This window comes from Podospora anserina, chromosome 5, assembly GCF_000226545.1.
Source record: "Podospora anserina S mat+ genomic DNA chromosome 5, supercontig 4".
Classification (NCBI taxonomy): Eukaryota; Fungi; Ascomycota; class Sordariomycetes; order Sordariales; family Podosporaceae; genus Podospora; species Podospora anserina.
The window spans coordinates 339,642-356,586 of record NW_001914844.1 but is presented as its reverse complement, the minus strand read 5'-3'; the positions used below and the strand labels follow the sequence as shown (position 1 = coordinate 356,586).

General features: G+C 55.0%; 4 protein-coding genes across 4 annotated transcripts, besides 1 other annotated feature; 2 read left to right on the top strand and 2 right to left on the bottom strand.

Moving 5' to 3' along the window:
- Positions 1-4,182: 4,182 nt before the first annotated feature.
- On the top strand, positions 4,183-5,598 carry PODANS_5_4130 (uncharacterized protein; the record flags this gene model as incomplete). The annotated part of the gene is made up of 2 exons (XM_001904927.1): positions 4,183-5,129; positions 5,337-5,598. 2 exons carry the CDS (start codon positions 4,183-4,185, stop codon positions 5,596-5,598), a joined length of 1,209 nt encoding a protein of 402 aa, XP_001904962.1.
- Positions 5,599-7,028: 1,430 nt separating this feature from the next.
- PODANS_5_4120 (uncharacterized protein) lies at positions 7,029-8,485 on the top strand (the record flags this gene model as incomplete). The annotated part of the gene is made up of 2 exons (XM_001904926.1): positions 7,029-7,710; positions 7,764-8,485. 2 exons carry the CDS (start codon positions 7,029-7,031, stop codon positions 8,483-8,485), a joined length of 1,404 nt encoding a protein of 467 aa, XP_001904961.1.
- Positions 8,486-9,994: 1,509 nt separating this feature from the next.
- PODANS_5_4110 (uncharacterized protein) lies at positions 9,995-13,352 on the bottom strand (the record flags this gene model as incomplete). The annotated part of the gene is made up of 3 exons (XM_001904925.1): positions 9,995-10,623; positions 10,678-12,925; positions 13,206-13,352. The coding sequence occupies 3 exons, from the start codon at positions 13,350-13,352 to the stop codon at positions 9,995-9,997; spliced, it is 3,024 nt and encodes a 1,007-aa protein (XP_001904960.1).
- A 2,090-nt stretch (positions 13,353-15,442) lies between these two features.
- Positions 15,443-15,523, top strand: a tRNA (tRNA-Ser).
- Positions 15,524-15,612: 89 nt separating this feature from the next.
- Positions 15,613-16,639, bottom strand: PODANS_5_4105 (uncharacterized protein; the record flags this gene model as incomplete). The annotated part of the gene is made up of 2 exons (XM_001904924.1): positions 15,613-16,096; positions 16,191-16,639. The coding sequence occupies 2 exons, from the start codon at positions 16,637-16,639 to the stop codon at positions 15,613-15,615; spliced, it is 933 nt and encodes a 310-aa protein (XP_001904959.1).
- Between the last annotated feature and the right edge of the window lie 306 nt (positions 16,640-16,945).

Below are 16,945 nucleotides of genomic sequence, written 5' to 3'. Positions count from 1 at the left end.
GTGATTTATGGGGTTTTGGGGAGGAGGGCGGTGGATAGGCTTGTTGGGGGCTGTGAGGAGTGGGAGGGGGATTTGGGGAGGGGGGACTTGGAAGAGATGGTGGAGAAGGATGATTCGGGGATTTGAGGAGGGGGGTGGGAAGGGGGGTTATATATTGTAATAGCGTTCATGTGTATTTGTTATGTTGGTTTAGTGGTTTGTTTCTTGGGGAAGGGCAAGGGGTAATAGTATCGAATCATGGCTTTGAAGAGCAGTAATGGTAACTTTTAGTCTTTACATGTTAACTCTATTTGATGGTGTGCGGTGGTGGTGGTGGTGGTGGCTTTCTAGGTGTGTTTTGTTCCTGGTGTATCAACTGGGGAGATGACAGTGGTCGTATCAGGTGAGTTCTTCGTCGTTTCTGGGGTATCAAGCGGAGAAACTGGGCTCGGTGTCGGTGGTGGTGGCTTCTGACCCATCTCTAGAGTCTCTGATGGTGAAGCGGGAGTCACCGCAACAACCTCAGCGTCGTCTATGTTCATGATGGGCACATCCGGCTCCATCTCCAGCTCTGCCCGTCCATGAGATGACCACAACTCTGGTCTGTATGACGTGTCCTCCATCTCCCAAGCTTCATTCTGGTTACAAGGCAGCTCAGACGTATGTCTCTCCGCATCTGCTTCATGTAGACCGGCCTTTTTGTCAACCTTGAGGGTACTGTACGGGCCATCGACGTCTACATCATTCTGTTTTTGTTTTCTTTGGCGCCGTCACCATCCTCGTGCCATTGATAGTGGTAATCCGGTCGGCCCTATCCCGACCTATATCATCCCACCACACCATTGTGCTCAGAGCAGTCACCTGGATCTTTTTTGTAAAGCATACACCCACCGCTGACGCAGGCGTACGATGCCGGACAGCAGCCTCCTGCCACGCCATGTTGGCTGTGAACCACCGGGAAACACGGCAGCTCTTACCTCCCACCGTCTCAGGGCAAGCTCCATACCCGCCTTTATCCGGACATGATTGACGTAGATCCCCCCACGGTACGATCGAGGCAGGTCGGTCGAAAAAGCAACGGTCATCCCTCCCCCCAGGTCCTCCACAGATCAATCCGACGGGACAACACCCAAGGCAATCTCCCCCGCAGTCAAAATAACTCGGCAGACCACAGGCGTTGGGGAGAGCGGCAGTGGTAGAGGAGGTCTGGGTGGAACTTGCGCTTGTCTGAAGAGTAGCCGTACGCGGTACGAAGAAATTCCACCAGCGCCGTGTTACTCGTGTCAACCAGCACCTCAATCGCCCGGAGATCCCATGATGTAGTCGGGGTAGCGGTAGTCAATTTGGGTGTGCGCTGATGGGTAAGGTAGATAAAACCAAGGCCATCTAACGAAATGGCTCAAACTGCCCTTTGTACCATCCTGTTCCCTCAGACCAGGCAGGCAGAACGGCGCGAGAGAGGGTTGTGTGCCAAGTATTATTGGTTCTGTACTCGAGGCTTGTGTGACTGAATATCGATTACTTCCTATATCAAAGAGTGCAACCTTTGTCCAAGTGATTGGTTCCCTTGAGGGTGTTGATGCAAGGTATTTCGAGGGGGTGTTGGTGCTGCGTAACCAGGTAAATTACTGGGGGCTGTGCTGATAGTGCGGCTCTATTGGTGTTCGAAAAGACTTTTCAACTGCTCCGTTGAACAGTAGGTCTGTACTGTCTTTGGAGGGATATCCGCGTCTTTCTCCTTCTCAGATACTACCCCGTAAGATGGAGGCAGTTCCCGGGACCTACATGACGTATCTTCCAACTCCCACGCTTCTGTTTTGATGTCGTTGCAAGCCATCTCGTGCGTGTGTCGCTCCGTGTCCGCCTCAAACACCCTTCGTGTGTCTGCTTCGTACACATCAGACTTTTCCGCCAGCTCAACAATGGACTTCTCAGCCAGTTCCGCTGCAGGGCTATCTTTGCTGTCGCCGTCCTCCTTTCTGTTTCGTCGCTGTCGTCGAACAAAGAAGAACAGCCCCGCAATGATCATCAGGCCAACCGCAACGCAAGAAACAACAATTCCCGCAATAATCCCCGTCCCTAAGCCTCCTTTCGGTTCCGTATCGATACCTGTTGGAAGCCTGGAAGTCGTGGATGTCCCCTCGAGAAGAGGGCTGGTAGTGGTCCCTTCGAAGAAAGGATCGGTAGTCATCATAGGAGCCGCATTGAAAAGACGGGTGAGAGACACCTGTATATCCGGCGGATAAGAGTAGTCCATCACAAAAGTCGAGGGTGTTGTCCCAGCCTCGACACTCCCGTATGACACCCAGCTGGTGAGTGTTTTCTGAACCTTTTGCGTGAGCATGCAGCTGCCATCCAGGCAGGCGTAGGAGGAAGGGCAACAGCCTCCTGCGGACGGAAACTGTAAGCAAGTCCACCTAGGTAGGTAATCATCAGCGTCAAGCTTACCTCCTGCCTCCTCATCACATTGCCCATACCCCAACAGCCCGAAGCATCTCCCAGTAAAATCCACGTTGGTCGACGGAGTGCTGGGGATGATGCACCGATCCATCTCTTCGGCACACGCATACCCCGTGGGACAGCATCCTTCACTTTCGTTGCTCCCACACTGGTAATACCCCGTTACCAGCGCGCTACAGGCGATCCTCTGGGAAGCTGTTTCGGCGAACGGGAAAGGAGCAGTAGTCGTAGCGCCTGTCGTGGTGGCGCTTCCGAGGCCCGCGGGCGTCATCTTTTGGAACAGGCAGATATATGCACGAAATCACTGAATATCGGGAGAAAACAGATTGAGCTTGCCATTGATATTTGCCTCGCCCCGCCCCCCCTAATACCGCGCTTAGAGAACGCCGACGGAAATTTGAAAAGATGGCATGCCAAGCGACGGGATTCTGAGATGAGGGGTGGTCATTGGCTCGTTTGAAGCGATGCTACCTCGACGCGTGGGAATCATCGCGTCTGAAAATGCGAAACAATGGTAACGATCTATTGAAGTTGATATCTTGGAGGTTAGGCATCTAAACAAGGGTTAGGGCTGAAGCAGCAAACAACTCTTGACAGGGGGTTGGTTGTGTTCCAGACATTCGATGCCAAGAAATACCCCGATTTGTGACATCTCACATTACACAATCACCTTCGCACTAGAGAACTCGATCGAACAAGACCTTTCTCCAAGTAGCCAAAGACATCAACGGTTGAGGTGGTTGGGAGGGAGCCAAACAGGGGCCCTTGTCCAACAAACCGATGATCAGGGCTTTCACCGCTCCGCGGTTTGGGATCACTTCAGCAGCAAAAATTCCACCACATCACGAGGTCACAAACCTGGTGTTTTCCTCTCCAACTCCCTTGCAAGCAGATGCCGCCTCACAACTTCTCTGGGGGTTACCCAGGCTAAGATTTGGCGCACTGTTCAACTTGCACAGCAGCAAGGGAGGGACTTCTAAGCTGACAATGTCCTGATGACCTCGTCATAGCCCTTACAAAGAGCTCCAAGTGTGAAAATTTGCACCTTCACCTGATGCCCCTGCCGAGGATTTGCCATCCAGCCACTGGTGGTTTCCAGATCCATGATGGGGCTCGTCAATCGTTGTCCAATTCCTTGGTTTCTTCAAGCCTGTCATTGGAGTTTCTGTTCATGGTCGGGTTCAAGTCGGGTACATCCGCATGGGCTGGTGTCAGGGGGGAACCTCCAATTCGGTCGACTTGCACGTCAGCCGCCACTGTGCCCGGTTGGCTAGAATTGCGGCTCTCACAAGGGATTTTTGCTGACGATGGTGACTTTCCCCCCCCATGAAGTCCTGATTCAGGAAGCATGTGGCCCATTAATGACACCCTGGTACCCAGCGCTGCGGATATGGCGGCTCTTCCCGGGGCTAGCTGTGGTTGGGGCGGGGGATTTGTTCCTGGGATACCAAAGTACCGGTTTCGGGGCTAGAGTAAAAGGCAGAGGGGGGCGTGTTGTTCAGCACCAAGCCACGATCGAGGGATGGACTCATGGAAGAACGACCGGACACAACTAGTGTCAGGAGACTAGCCAGGCCAAGGCTGTCAGAAAGGAAAGAAAAAAACCATGGAGGACTTGCCGTATGGGATATATACTTCCGCCGGCAACATCGAAGGAGACTTTACAGCCGGTGACGAGCCTGCTCTTTCTGTTGTTCAGTTAAAACTCACCTTGACAGTCACCATATTCTTTGTGTCATCGCTATGGAAAGCACGGCCTCAAAGCAGCTACCACCGACGACAAAGGGCAACATGACGCGGCCACGACCGTTGTCGACCTTCTCGTCGGCCTCCACCCATCTCGATATCTTTACCCCCATTACTCCCCCAACGATCACCCCCTTCCTAACCCTCAGCACCACCCCCGCGCCTCCTGTGGACCCAGAAAACGGCGTGTCAACAAAGGAGATGATAGTAGACTCGCCACCAGAAGGTGGCCTGCAAGCGTGGTTGACAGTTGCTGGATCCTTCTGCATCACCACAGCCGTGTACGGATTGAGCAACTCTGTCGGTGTCATCCAACCCTACTGGGCCCAGCACCATCTGTCCTCCTTTCCGATCCAAGACATCGCCTGGATCTCAGGCGCCAACATCTTCCTGTGTTTGTTCCTGGGCGTCCAGGTCGGCCCATGGTTTGACCGGTTCGGTCCGAGATGGCTGCTGATGGCGGGTAGTCTGGTGTACCTAGCAGGACTTGTCGGGCTAGGCTTCCTGCCAGAAGAGAGCGATGTCCATGTCAGACAGGGCGTGCGAGCTCCGGGTGTCATGTATGGTCATTTGATGCTTCTTTGGGGTATCGTCATGGGTTCGGGGGCGGCTTTATGCTGCACTGTTGCTCTCTCTGTTCTCGCGCACTGGTTCGAAAAGAAGAGGGGGTTGGCGGCAGGGATTGTCTTTGTTGGTAGCAGCGTGGGGGGTGCTGCTTTTCCGTTGGTGTTGAGGACCACGCTGCCCAAGTTGGGATGGGCATGGAGCATGAGGATCCTGGCTCTCATTGTGACATCGCTGTTGGGTATGGGGAACATCCTAATCAAGGGTCGCATCAAGGGTCGACGGGGGTCGGGGGCGATCAACTTTGGATGTTTTCGAGACGCTAGCTTTCTGTGGACGACTGTTGGTTGCTTCAGTATGTGCCTTCTCGACTTTGGACTGTGGTTTACTTGCTAACATGTGGCCAACAGTGAACCAGTTCATCCTGATCGCGGGATTGGGTATGGTCCCGACATGGGCTCTCGCAAAAGGATTCGAAGAGCAATCGACTTTTGTGATAGTCGCCGTGATGAGTGGGTGAGTGTGGCCTGGCATGTTGAACACCACCCCGCCCCCCCCCCCAGAAATATCAGCTAACGCGACGACAGAGGCTCAGGAGTTGGACGGCTGGTGGCGGGTGCCATCTCGGACAAGATTGGCCGGTTCAACACCATGATCTTGACCACCATCTTCTCTATCATCACAACATTTGCCGTCTGGATGTTGGTGGAAACGGACAGGATGTGGCTACTCTACCTGTTCGCAGCCCTCTTCGGCTTCGGCACCGGTTGTGTCATCAGCATCGGGCCGATCTGTGTTGGGCAGTACGTGCTCCCTCAACTTGAAGAGCACGGGCAACAGCTTTGCTGACCGACATCCTAGACTCACGGTTCCCAACAAGTTTGGGCAGTACTACGGTACAAGTTACAGCGTGGTCAGCCTTTCGTAAGTCTAGAAGCCTGATCTCAGGATCCAAATGAGAACACCTGTACTGACTGGGGCAAAAGGTCGTTGCTTTGCATTCCTCTAAGTGCCTCGATCCTCGAGAACCTAGGCACAGAGGGTTTTGTCCTTGTTTTTGGTGCAGTGTTAATTTCGGCGTTGGCAGCGTTTTCGTTGGCGAGGTTCACAATCCAGGGCTGTGCGTGGCGCTGGAAAGACGTGGTATGACGTTTGGTTGTTGACCGTGATTTCTTTTTGTTGTCTGTGATGAAGGGAAGGGATGCCGTTGAAGAAGAGATATGGAAAAGGAGAAAAGATAAGATGGCTTGGCATGAAGATGATGATGAGACGGAAGTTTTTTCCCGAATGCCTCTGGAGTTGTGCCTACCCAGGTAGCTTCCATTTTTGCGTGCCGCCCTGCCTCGCCTCACGGAAGTCACGGAAGCAAAGGTGAGGAATGTGAGCTAGGTAAGTAAATATTTTCTTTCTCCTGACTATGGTTCTCCATCATGAAATTGGCGTCGACTTCCAAGCCTAGGCCGGACAGAAGTGCTAAAAACGTCATCCCGAGACCTGCATATCAGAATCGAGACATGCGTTGGATAAAGAAAGGGTCACCGGATGACACCTAGGTGCCTTGGCACTTCTCTCCTCAGCCACATTCCCTACCAGCCAACAAACACATATCTCAGCGATCACATCAGAGGCCTGGACATGATGGAAGTTAGCGAGGCAAACACCACATACATGGAGCGGGTTATCGGGTACCACTCCATCTCGGGCGCTTGTATAAACATGAGCACCTTATAGTGGGCAGCATGCCCGATCTACTATCAAAGCCGCAATGATAAACGTAACAGGGAGTCGATGATGGCTCTGTCGCATTTATCCTAAACCGCTAACCAATGCAACCTCGCGACTGTGGACCGTCACCGGGGGGCTCCTCCATTTGGAAGGTCGCTGCTCGGTAGTTCTATGCACGATGCCGTTAGTTGCCCTAACTGCCAGTCTCCGACGTTCAACAGGGCAAGTCTTGGCCGACTTTCCCAATGCTTGGATGGCCCCCCCAGACCAGCCCCTGACCCCCTGCTACCCCCGCGCCTCTCATGCGACCACATGCCCTGACGGACAATGACGAATCGACGACGGCCTTCCTACTTTGGTAGGTGAGACACCAGCATGTTATCTAGACCTGAGCGATTTCCAGGTTCTCGAACGCTCACCACCTGCACCAGTTCAAACTGCAACGACTGTTTAAAATGTTAAATAACTGGAAAGCTCACCCCTTTCGTCTTCACAACGCCCAGCCTTTCTAGCCAGGTCTGGATTGCTAGGCGTTCAACCTTTCCGGATTCAACATGAAACAGTTTGTGCCAGCTGCCGCCGTGGTGGCGCTCCAGGTCACCGCGTCTCTCGCGGAGGAGCTGCTGCCTGTTCAGATCAGGGCTCCCAGCCCAGCACACTTCTCCGATCTCGTGGCCAACAACACGCTCGATTTCGGCTGCAGGCCCATCGCCCATCCCACCAGCGATGGCAAGTTTGAGCTCCAGGCTCTCCTCACCAGAGACCAGATCAGCTGGCTTCACGGCGAGTACAGCTCGGACGAGGCCATCACCGTCCAGGAGACTGCCCTCGACAAGCGCCAAACCTCGGGCAAAGCCCCCATCGGCACCGGCGATCGCTTCAGCGGCGGCTCCGTGACCCCCTCGGGCCTCGGAACCAAAGCCAGCACGGCCAGCATCGCCAGCATCCTCAACGTCAACGAGATCAACTCTGCGCTCACCGGCCTCGCAAACGCCTACCCGGGCGCCTTCTTCAAGTACAACCTCCCCTACACCACCTTCCAAGGCCGCACCTCGGTCGCCGCCTACACCGGAGCCGGTCCCGACACGTCAAAGTACCGGCTCTACCTCTCGGCCGGCATGCACGCCCGCGAGCGCGGCGGGCCCGACAACCTCCTCTACTGGGTTTCTGACCTCCTCGCGGCGAACAAGTCCGGGTCTGGGCTGACTACGGCAAAAAGACGTACACCAACGCCCAGGTAAAGTCTGTGCTCAGCGCGGGGATTGTCCTCTTCCCGCTCGTCAACCCAGACGGCGTGGTCTACGACCAGTCGTCTGGTTCTCTCTGGCGCAAGAACAGGAACACCCGCTCTGGCTCGTCGGGCGCGTCGGTGGGCGTTGATCTCAACCGCAACTTCAACTTCCTCTGGAACTTTCGCAAGTTCTTCTCTTCGTCCGTCTCCCCTGCTTCTACAAGCCCTAGCTCGGAGGCGTTTTACGGCACCGCTCCCGAGTCAGAGCAGGAGACCAAGAACCACGTCTCCGTCTATGACAAGTTCCCCGGCATCAGATGGTTCATGGACATTCACTCTGCCGCGGGGACGATTTTGTATTCTTGGGGGGATGACGTGAATCAGTCGACGGATCCAAAGATGAACTTTTTGAACTCGACGTATGATGGGAAGAGGGGGGTGACGGGGGATAGTGTGTACAAGGAGTACATCCCTGCCGCGGACGCGACTGCCATCAAGAGGGCGGCGGATGCCACCGTAGCGGGTATGAAGGGTGTGGGTTCGAGGAGCTATGTTAGCCAGCAGGCGGTGGGGCTGTATCCCACCTCGGGGGCGAGTGATGATTATGCTTTTAGCAGGTTTTGGGCTGAGCCGGGGGTGAGTAAGGTTTATGGGTTCACGATGGAGTTTGGGTACTCGACCAATTTTTATCCGACGACGGCCGAGTTCAACAATAATATTCGGGATACGAATGCTGGGTTTATGGAGTGGGCGTTGACTGCTATTGCTGTCGGGTTGTAGTGAGGGAGGAGGGTTGTATATAAGATGGGGCGGTATATATTTGTAAAGGATGAATGAGAACATGAATTGAACATGAGCATGGCGGTGGCACGGATGAAGCGTGATAATGTTCAGGTTGGATCCCCTCATGAAATCAGTGAATTGAGTGCTCATTGAATCATTGAATCCCGCGCTGAAAGATTACCCCCAAGGTGGCGCTGCAAACTCTAGACTCGTCTACAGGTCCCCCCGCCCTCAAATGACCTCTTGCGATGATCAGACCATTCCTATCCCATAACCAGAACTCCCAAAAACAAAACCCAACCTCGATCCCAAACAGATAGAACCCCCCTCACGGTCAATAATACACCCTCTCCCTCTCCCTCTCCCTCTTCCTCCCCCTCCTCCGTTCCCTCTCCCCCCTTCTCTCCCCCTCATAACCCTCACTCTCCTCCCTCCCCCCCTTGGAAGCATGCCACCCATCCCAATAATACTGACACCTCTCATCCGGACACCCCGGATACCTCCGAAAGTTATCAGTGTACTTTCTCTCTGTAATCGCCCTATTATTCTCCCACCCAGGCACAAAGCCGCAGTGTCGACTATGACCTAGAATGCTCTGTGTCAGCCTTTCCTGTTCCGCTACCCCTACCTACCTACCTTCCCTGGGGGAGGGAGGTTGGGTTGAGGTGAACTGACATCTAACAACCTTGATCTTGATAAAATGCCCGCACGGCTCAAAATGCAGCCTGACCTGTCGGCACATTTCCCCTCGAGAGCATCACCTGTGATAGGTCGGTTGGTGGTGTTAATCGTGTCTGTTGGATGGTTATCCAATGACGGTTTTGACGCGGGGTTCCGCTGCTGAGAAGTTGGCTGAAATCTCCCTATCTCGTTCTCCTCATCTAAAAAAGGAGTTGCAAACAGAGAGATAACAGTGAAGATTATCTCTCGCAAAGATTCCCTAGGGTGTTTTTTTGGGGGGTTTTTTTTTTTTGAAAGATCAAAGCGGGCTCAGCAGGCGGCGGTTCGGGAATCGGCTCTGTGTGTTTGTGTGTGAGGTGCGTGTGCACAATGCTCATGTGGATCCCCCACCTCATGACACACGATGCCCCTCCCTCCCTCCTCCTCCGTGCCTCCTCGCCAATTTATCAGTCACACACGCGCCGCAACACATGATGGGCGGAGGGGGGGGAGTGGAGGGGAGGGGAGGGGGCTGTTTACATCGCCCCCAAAAGGTCACGCGGGGTCAACATCATCACAAAACAAAACATCCAACACCACTCAGTTTTGTTTATTGTAGGATAGGTAAAAAGCAGGCTACCCTTCTATTCATTTTGCTGCTCGCCGCTCGCCAATTACTAATCTTTTTTCTTCTACCAATAAAACCACATCATCATCAACAACAAACGCTAAAATATAAAGAAAATATAAAAACAACACGCCCATTGCATTGCCATGAAATTCAAGATATCTTCCATCCACCGGCTTGCCTTTTTTTATACAACGCTGCCAACACACACACTCCACCTAGTCATCATCGTCATAACCCCCGCTGGCAGCAGGCGTCTCCGCCGTGAAGGGGGCCGGCGTCGGAGCACCATAGTATCCCGAGCCGGAGGCACCAGGAGTGGGCGCAGTGGCAGCAGGTGTTGGCGCTGTGTCCCCACCCCATCCACCTGCCCACACGCCCGGAGTGGGAGCGCTGATGGGTGCCGGCGTTGGTGCCGTGTAGGCGCCCGGAGTCGGAGCACTGAACGCTCCCGGCGTGGGCGCACTGAGACCGGCGCCGGGCGTGGGCGCGTCGTACGAGTTGCCGCTGGCTCCGGGAGTGTATCCCCAGTCGGCACCGCCACTCGCAGCAGGGGTTGGTGCCGAAAGACCGCCGCCATAAGCAGGAGTCTTGGAGCCCCAGGTGTCGCCGCTGCCGCTTCCACCGTAGGCGGGTGTCTTGGATCCGTGGCCAAAGCCGTCATGGGCAGGTGTCTTGGAGCCAGAGTTCCACGCCGGGGTGCGCCCGCCGCTGCCGCCGTAAGCCGTGGCGCCTCCATAGGCAGTCCGGTTGCCGTCGTATGGGTTGGCAGTCCGAGAGCCGTCTTGCCACGCAGGTGTTCGTGCGCCAGAGGCATTGCTGCTCCAGGCAGGTGTACGAGAGGAAGCTAGGTAATTTGTTAGTGCGTGTGTTGACATCGTCAAGAAGGAACAAGACTTACATGATGCACCGCCCCAAGCTGGGGTACGGCCGCCGGCCCCAGAAGCCATTGGGGTTCTACCACCGGGCCAGTCTCCTCTACCACCACCACCACCACCACCACCAAACCCACCACGTCCAGAACCACCAAACCCGCCCCCACCGCGTCCGCCACGGGAGTAGATGTCAATTGGCTTACCAGTGACCTTGTCCTTGAAGGCAAGGTCCGCCTTTGGCACGGTAATAATCTTGCTCTTGGTGTGGAGCTCAACACGCGCATGGGTATCCGTGGTATCCTTGACGATACCCAGCAAACCCTTGTATCCACCCCTCCTGATAGTGACAGTCTGGTTGATGGCACGGTCCGGACCGAAGCTCTTTGGTGCAGCCATGCGGTTGTTCTCGGCAGGGCTTCGCTTCATGGCCGGGTTCATGGCAGTCAAGTCAGGACCACCGCCGCTGTTGATGCGACCACCCTTGGCCGCGATGGTGTTGACGTTGCCGGCGCGCGTGACAAAAACGCCGGCATTCTCGTTGGTCGTGTTGGTGTGTAAGAAGATGAAAGAGCGATGAATGTGAATGATTTTACCCTGCCGTTGTTGACCACCGTACTCACGGACAACATCATCCAGACGAATCTCGGAGCCGCTCCTGTCAGCAGCCACGGCAGTTCTCCTCTTTGGGAGCTTGTTGGTAATCTGAGAAGGCATAACCTGCCTCACCTCTCCATTCTGGTCAAGCACCCCCACTGACTCACGGTCAACCTTGACGATGCAGCCAACAGTCGTCGCATCCAGCTGCACCAGATCAAGGAGGGAGTACTGGCCAAGCGATCCCTGTCCTCCAATATCACTGGCGGCGCGGAGGTCCTTGCTGAATACTGTGACCTCGTTGTTGGTCTGATCCGTGAGCAGGGTGACACGATCCTGCGAGATGTTGACCACCATGCCCACCTCGTCACGGAAACGGCTGCCGCCGATGACCTTGACGTGGTCACCAATCTTGAACAGCTTGCGAAGACCTTTGTTGGGCACCTCGATGGTCTGCCCAGCGAGGTTTCCTTCCGTGACTCTGAGTGTCACTATGTCACCGCGAACATCGACGGCTTTGCCAACCACTCCGCGCTGTTCGCCCTCGTACACTTCGATCACATCTCCGGGGACATAAGCAACGTTGGAGCTGCTGTCTTTCAAGCTGGCAGCAAGAGCCTTGAGGTCAAGGTTCTCTGTGCCATCCTCGGAACCACCGGCGAACCGTGTGACCTCTTCGAGCGTGGGGTTTACATCCTTGACATCGAGCAGCTGAATCTTGATATCTTTGACTTGGAACCCATTCTCAAACTCGTCACCCATAAATGTCCACGAGTTCGTCTGTGGGTTGCCCTGGAGATGTCGTGGGTTCTTTTTCCTGGCCTCGGCTTCGCTGAAGAGCCGCTGGGGTGGGCGGGGTCCAGGGATGCCGGGACGCTTGCGCTTGCCATCTGGACCGATGCCATCCTCTCTTACACCATAGTCCAGACGGGGAATGAACCTAACTCTAGCTTCCAGTCCATTCTCGGTGACGTCGAGAACCTGGGCGAGATCTCCAGCGTGCTTCGCAGGCCTTTTCATGCGCACCCAGGCACCAGGTGTCAGGCTCGGGGTCTTGATGACGCGCAAGAGATCGGGCATGTCCTTGATCGGAACCAGATCCATCTTGGTGCGAGGGTACACGTTGAGAATGCCGTCCAAAGAGAGCAGGATGTCGTTTTGGCGGAGCGCCTCGATGTAAACGTAACCCTTCATGACGGAATTGGGCCCGGCACGCTCAAAGGCAGCAGTGATGGGCAGCTCATTCTTGGTACCAAGTCTCTCCTCAACACGGCGGATGATGGAGAAGACAACCTCGCGCTCCTTGCCTTCCTTGCACCTAACGGCCCAGATGCCGGGGTCATTGACGCTGGGAAGAAGCAGGCGCTTGGGCACAATGGCCATGTCACTGTATCCTCTGGTGGGCGCACGTTTGCCATAACGCTCACGCAGGATCTCGGCTTGCTTTTCGGCGTCGAGGCTGGCCTCCAGCTCGCGTCTCCGGTCGAGGTCACGATGTCTCCTGTCGTCGTTCATGCCGCCGCTGTCGGCGATATCGTCAGGGTGGGCATTGTCGATGAAGTCCTCGATCTCCTCGCCATCTCTGTCGTCGGCTTCGTCTTCGTCTTCATCGTCGACCTCGGCTTCGATATCGAACAGATTGCCCACACCGGCAGGCTTGCGACGTTTCCTGCGGTGGCTCTGCGCGATCCAAGTCAGCAATTGGAAAGAGAAGCGAAGCGGGATGCAGACTCACATGCTGCACGTCATCCTCATCTTCTTCGTCCTCTTCGTCCTCCTCGTCATCTTCATCGCCATCTCGGTGACCACCGCCCTCCTCATCGTCTTCCTCCTCTTCATCATCCTCGCCGCCCTCATCATCATCATCATCATCATCAGCGGCGATGCGCGGACGCTTGGTGGCGCGACCCGAGGGGCGTTCATCTTCGTCTTCATCTTCGTCGTGGTCCTCGTCGGCTACCGGGCTGCTACTGCGATGGTCGTTCTTACGGGACACGCGGGGACTGCTGTCGTTGGCATCCTGTTCCTCATCCGACAGGTCGGCTGGGGCCGGGTTGAAGTTGTCGTCTTCTGACTCGGAGTCGCCTCCGTAGTGGTTGTCGGCCATGGTGGGAATTCGGAATTCGCAATTGGTTATCTGGCAATTCGGATGCTGCTGAGGCGGCGAATCGCCAGAGACAAGCTGCGCGGTGTGAGCAGCAGGAGAGTGCTGGGGAGTTGGGTTTGTTGTAGAAGGGAAAGTTTCGTTTGGCCGGCGGACAAAAGACCGCTGCTGTCCTCGAGGCGCAACAACTGAATGATGGAGCTTGCAGGCTGCGTAGCGCGGCGCGCTAGTGCTGTTTGAGAATCCCGGTCGGGCTCGGCGCCAGCAACAGCTTTTCTCCGTTGTGGCCTGTGCGCTCTTTCTTTGACTGTCGTCGCTCTCTGAAACTCATCAAACATTCGAGCGGCACTGGTTTTCTTTGGGAATTAAGAAAAATATGATGTTTGAGAATTAAAATCTTAAGAACGAGGGAGTGGTTACCAAATGAATATTTAGGGAAACGTTGTCCACGAATGCTCGACCGACACATTCCTTCTCTCCGCAAACCAGTCCATTCTTTGGCGGGCTCAACATGAAGTATCACTCCTGTCTACGATTTTTTTACGCTCCTTGGCCAGGTAACTGCCTCGTAGTTACCTGGCTGCACAAGTTAAGATGGAACGACGGCTGCTTACTTACAAGTTGCAGGGTTCGAAAGTTGATGTGATGAACTGTCTCTCGCGTCATAGCAGCATTAGATTGCCTTCTGGACAGAGCTCTGGGCACGGGTTGTGGGGACAATACTAGCAACGACATAAGACAGCATCTCACTAGATACAAGAGATGTCAGAACACTGAATATTTGACTCTGGAACAAGGACGATCAAGTACACAAATCACAAAATCACACCCCAGCGCCTACCACCCGCCCCAACAACCCAGCTCGTATACCAAAAACCACCAAATCAAAACCGGAACGCCCAATGCCAAGACCCGACCCTCTTTGTTTCCCTTCAACCCCCTATCTTCACACTCCCTTGAACACAACCCCCACTCCAGAACCCCTCCACCCCCCTCACCTTGGGCGTCAACGGCGGCGAGGGCGGATTCGACCTCACCTCCACAACAGGAACCTCGCTCTCCGCCGTCACTACCCTCTCCACCCCACCCCCATCCCCCACCGTGACAAAGCTCCCTTCGCTCATCGGCCTCTCTTCCGACATGAACCGCAAGTCAGCCTCATCCAAATCATCCAGCAAAGCCGACATCCGCTTCGGTCTGGGAACAGGCAAGTTTCTCGGGAGAGAAGGCCGGCCAGCTGCCATGCGGCGGTACTGTTGCGTCAGGGCGGAAACAGAGCTAAGACGGGCTTGTTCAGAGCAAAGATAAACTTCTCGAAGAGGGAGAGGTTGCGGTTGGTGGTGAGGGTCAAGGGAGGAACTGATTGTGTGGCAGAGGTGGTGTATCTTGGACTGGAGGAGGGAGAGGTTGGTGTGGAGGGTTTGGCAGGTTCGATCTGGATTGGGATGGATCAGATATTCTACCCTTACGCTGAAACAAACAAACAAACAAACAAACAAAAAAAGCCACGGACCGTCGCCGGCTGCAAACTCGGGACCGATGAGAGTAAAGCCGATTTGATAGGTAGACTGAATCCGGTAGCTGGACATGTCAAGAGAGGTGCCCACGGCGCATTTGATCGGGCGGACACGGGCGGCGGCGGGGTGGAAGCGGTGGGTGCTGGTGCTTGTGTGGTAGCTGTTTGATGCTTGTTGCCTCTGTAGCCAAGTGTTGTAAAAGTCCAGGCCGGCTTCTAATGCAGAGGCGAGGCGCTCGACAAGTCCGTCCACCCTCGCCAGCTCGACCTCGTCAGCAGCATCAAGCGTGGGAGTGGTGGTGGTGGTAGTAGTAGCGGCCAGGGCTTCTGACATGATTGCTACCAATTTGCGTAAGAGGGGAAAGGACAGCCATCGGCATGGCAGACAAAGACTTTGAGCCACATGAAAGGGCTGGTCTCTTATCTTTCAAGCCGTTTCGCGGGTGCTGCTGCTGCTGCAGGGCTTATCTTGATGTCCCCCAAGATAGGTAGCCATGCAGGAAGTGGAAGTGGCGTCGAATGGGGGAGCGCGACACAAATCTGGACGTAATTCCTGCCTGGGAAGGCATGATCGGAAGTCGCTTTGGCGGAGTGGTTAACGCGCGCCCCTGCTAAGGGCGTTCCCTCGGGAGCGTAGGTTCGAATCCTGCAGGCGACGATGTTTTTTGTGCCCCTCATCTTTCTCTCTTATTTACTGGATAACGGGCCCACCCCCTCGGTTTTCACTTGGAAAGTGGCTTTGCCAGATCATATATAGCATCTCGTCGTACTCCAGGGGGGTCCCAATTGATGATCAATCAATCCCCCAACCACCCCAGAAACAATGGTTCCCGATAAGATCTGCCATGTCATTGAACTTCGGTAATGGATTAAGTTCGAGTGCCAACTCATCCATTTGTCGATGAGATAACGATAGCCGGCCTTCACTCGCTTGAATTGCACCCAGTACGTGAAAACCTCATACAAGGCTCTGTCCCAGTACTCGGGAAACATATTCCCGTCTATGACCTCTTGGTAAACATCCTTGTATGATTTCCCTCGCCTCCATGCCCACGTGTCCAGGAAATCGCGCTCTACTGTGAAGCCCTCGGCCGTTGTCAGAATCTGCCCGGGCGCTGGCAACCTCTCGACTCTCATCAGCGACATGCGCAGCCAGTACAGATACTTCTGCCAGCATTCGGTAAGCAGCCTGGGCTTGTTCTCCATGTCTTCAACGTGGCTTTCCAAGAAGCTGTGCACCAACCTTCTGCCTGAGCCAAAGACACCGTTTCCCCCCCATCATCTCCACCATGATGATTGACCACAGCTCGTGTTTGCGACTAAACAGCTCGTGTCCGTATCTTGCCAGCCGAATGTGCGGCACATGGTCTTTATCGATATGTTCCTCCTTAGCGAAGCAAGACCATTCGCTGGCGAGCGGGTGGTGGTTCACGTCGATGTAGATCGGTTTCAGATCGGGGAGGGTGTTGTTGTGCTCTTCTTCCCAGGCGGTCAGGTCGACGCCTTCGAGGTCGTGCCTGTAGACGAGCTCCAGCGGGAAGGGCTCGAGCGGCAGCATTGGGCTGTCCTCAAAGTTGAAGATTTCAGGGTGGTCCTCCTCCTGGTATATGTCGAACCACCGCCGGCCAGCCTTTCGGTGTTGCTTGCTGCGGCCTACCGTGGCGAGGTCGCCCAGGTAGTGAAACTCCTGCTCTACGAACCCCTTGTAGTCTATCCCCCTCGCGGGAGTCGCGATCTCCGCGCGTTGTAATATGCCACCGGCTGGTCGGTCCATATATCTGCCTCCGGGAAGTCCTCGTCATCGTGACACCACGCCTCCCTCCGGTAGTGGTCGCAAAAGAGGATGGTGGGTTTGACGATGCAGCAGGTGTGATGCTTGCACTCTGACAGCTCTGTCGCCAAGAGGGGGAATTTCCGAACCTCGGTCGTGATCTCGTCTCTCCAGGGAGCCTCGCGGTCCTTCTACTCGATCAGATGGAGGTGGCTCATCCTGAACCAAACGCGGCTTAGCTCGTCATGGCCATTGGGCGTTGCGTCACAGGGTCCCTCCGAGGTGTACTCGGGATCTTGTGGATTCACG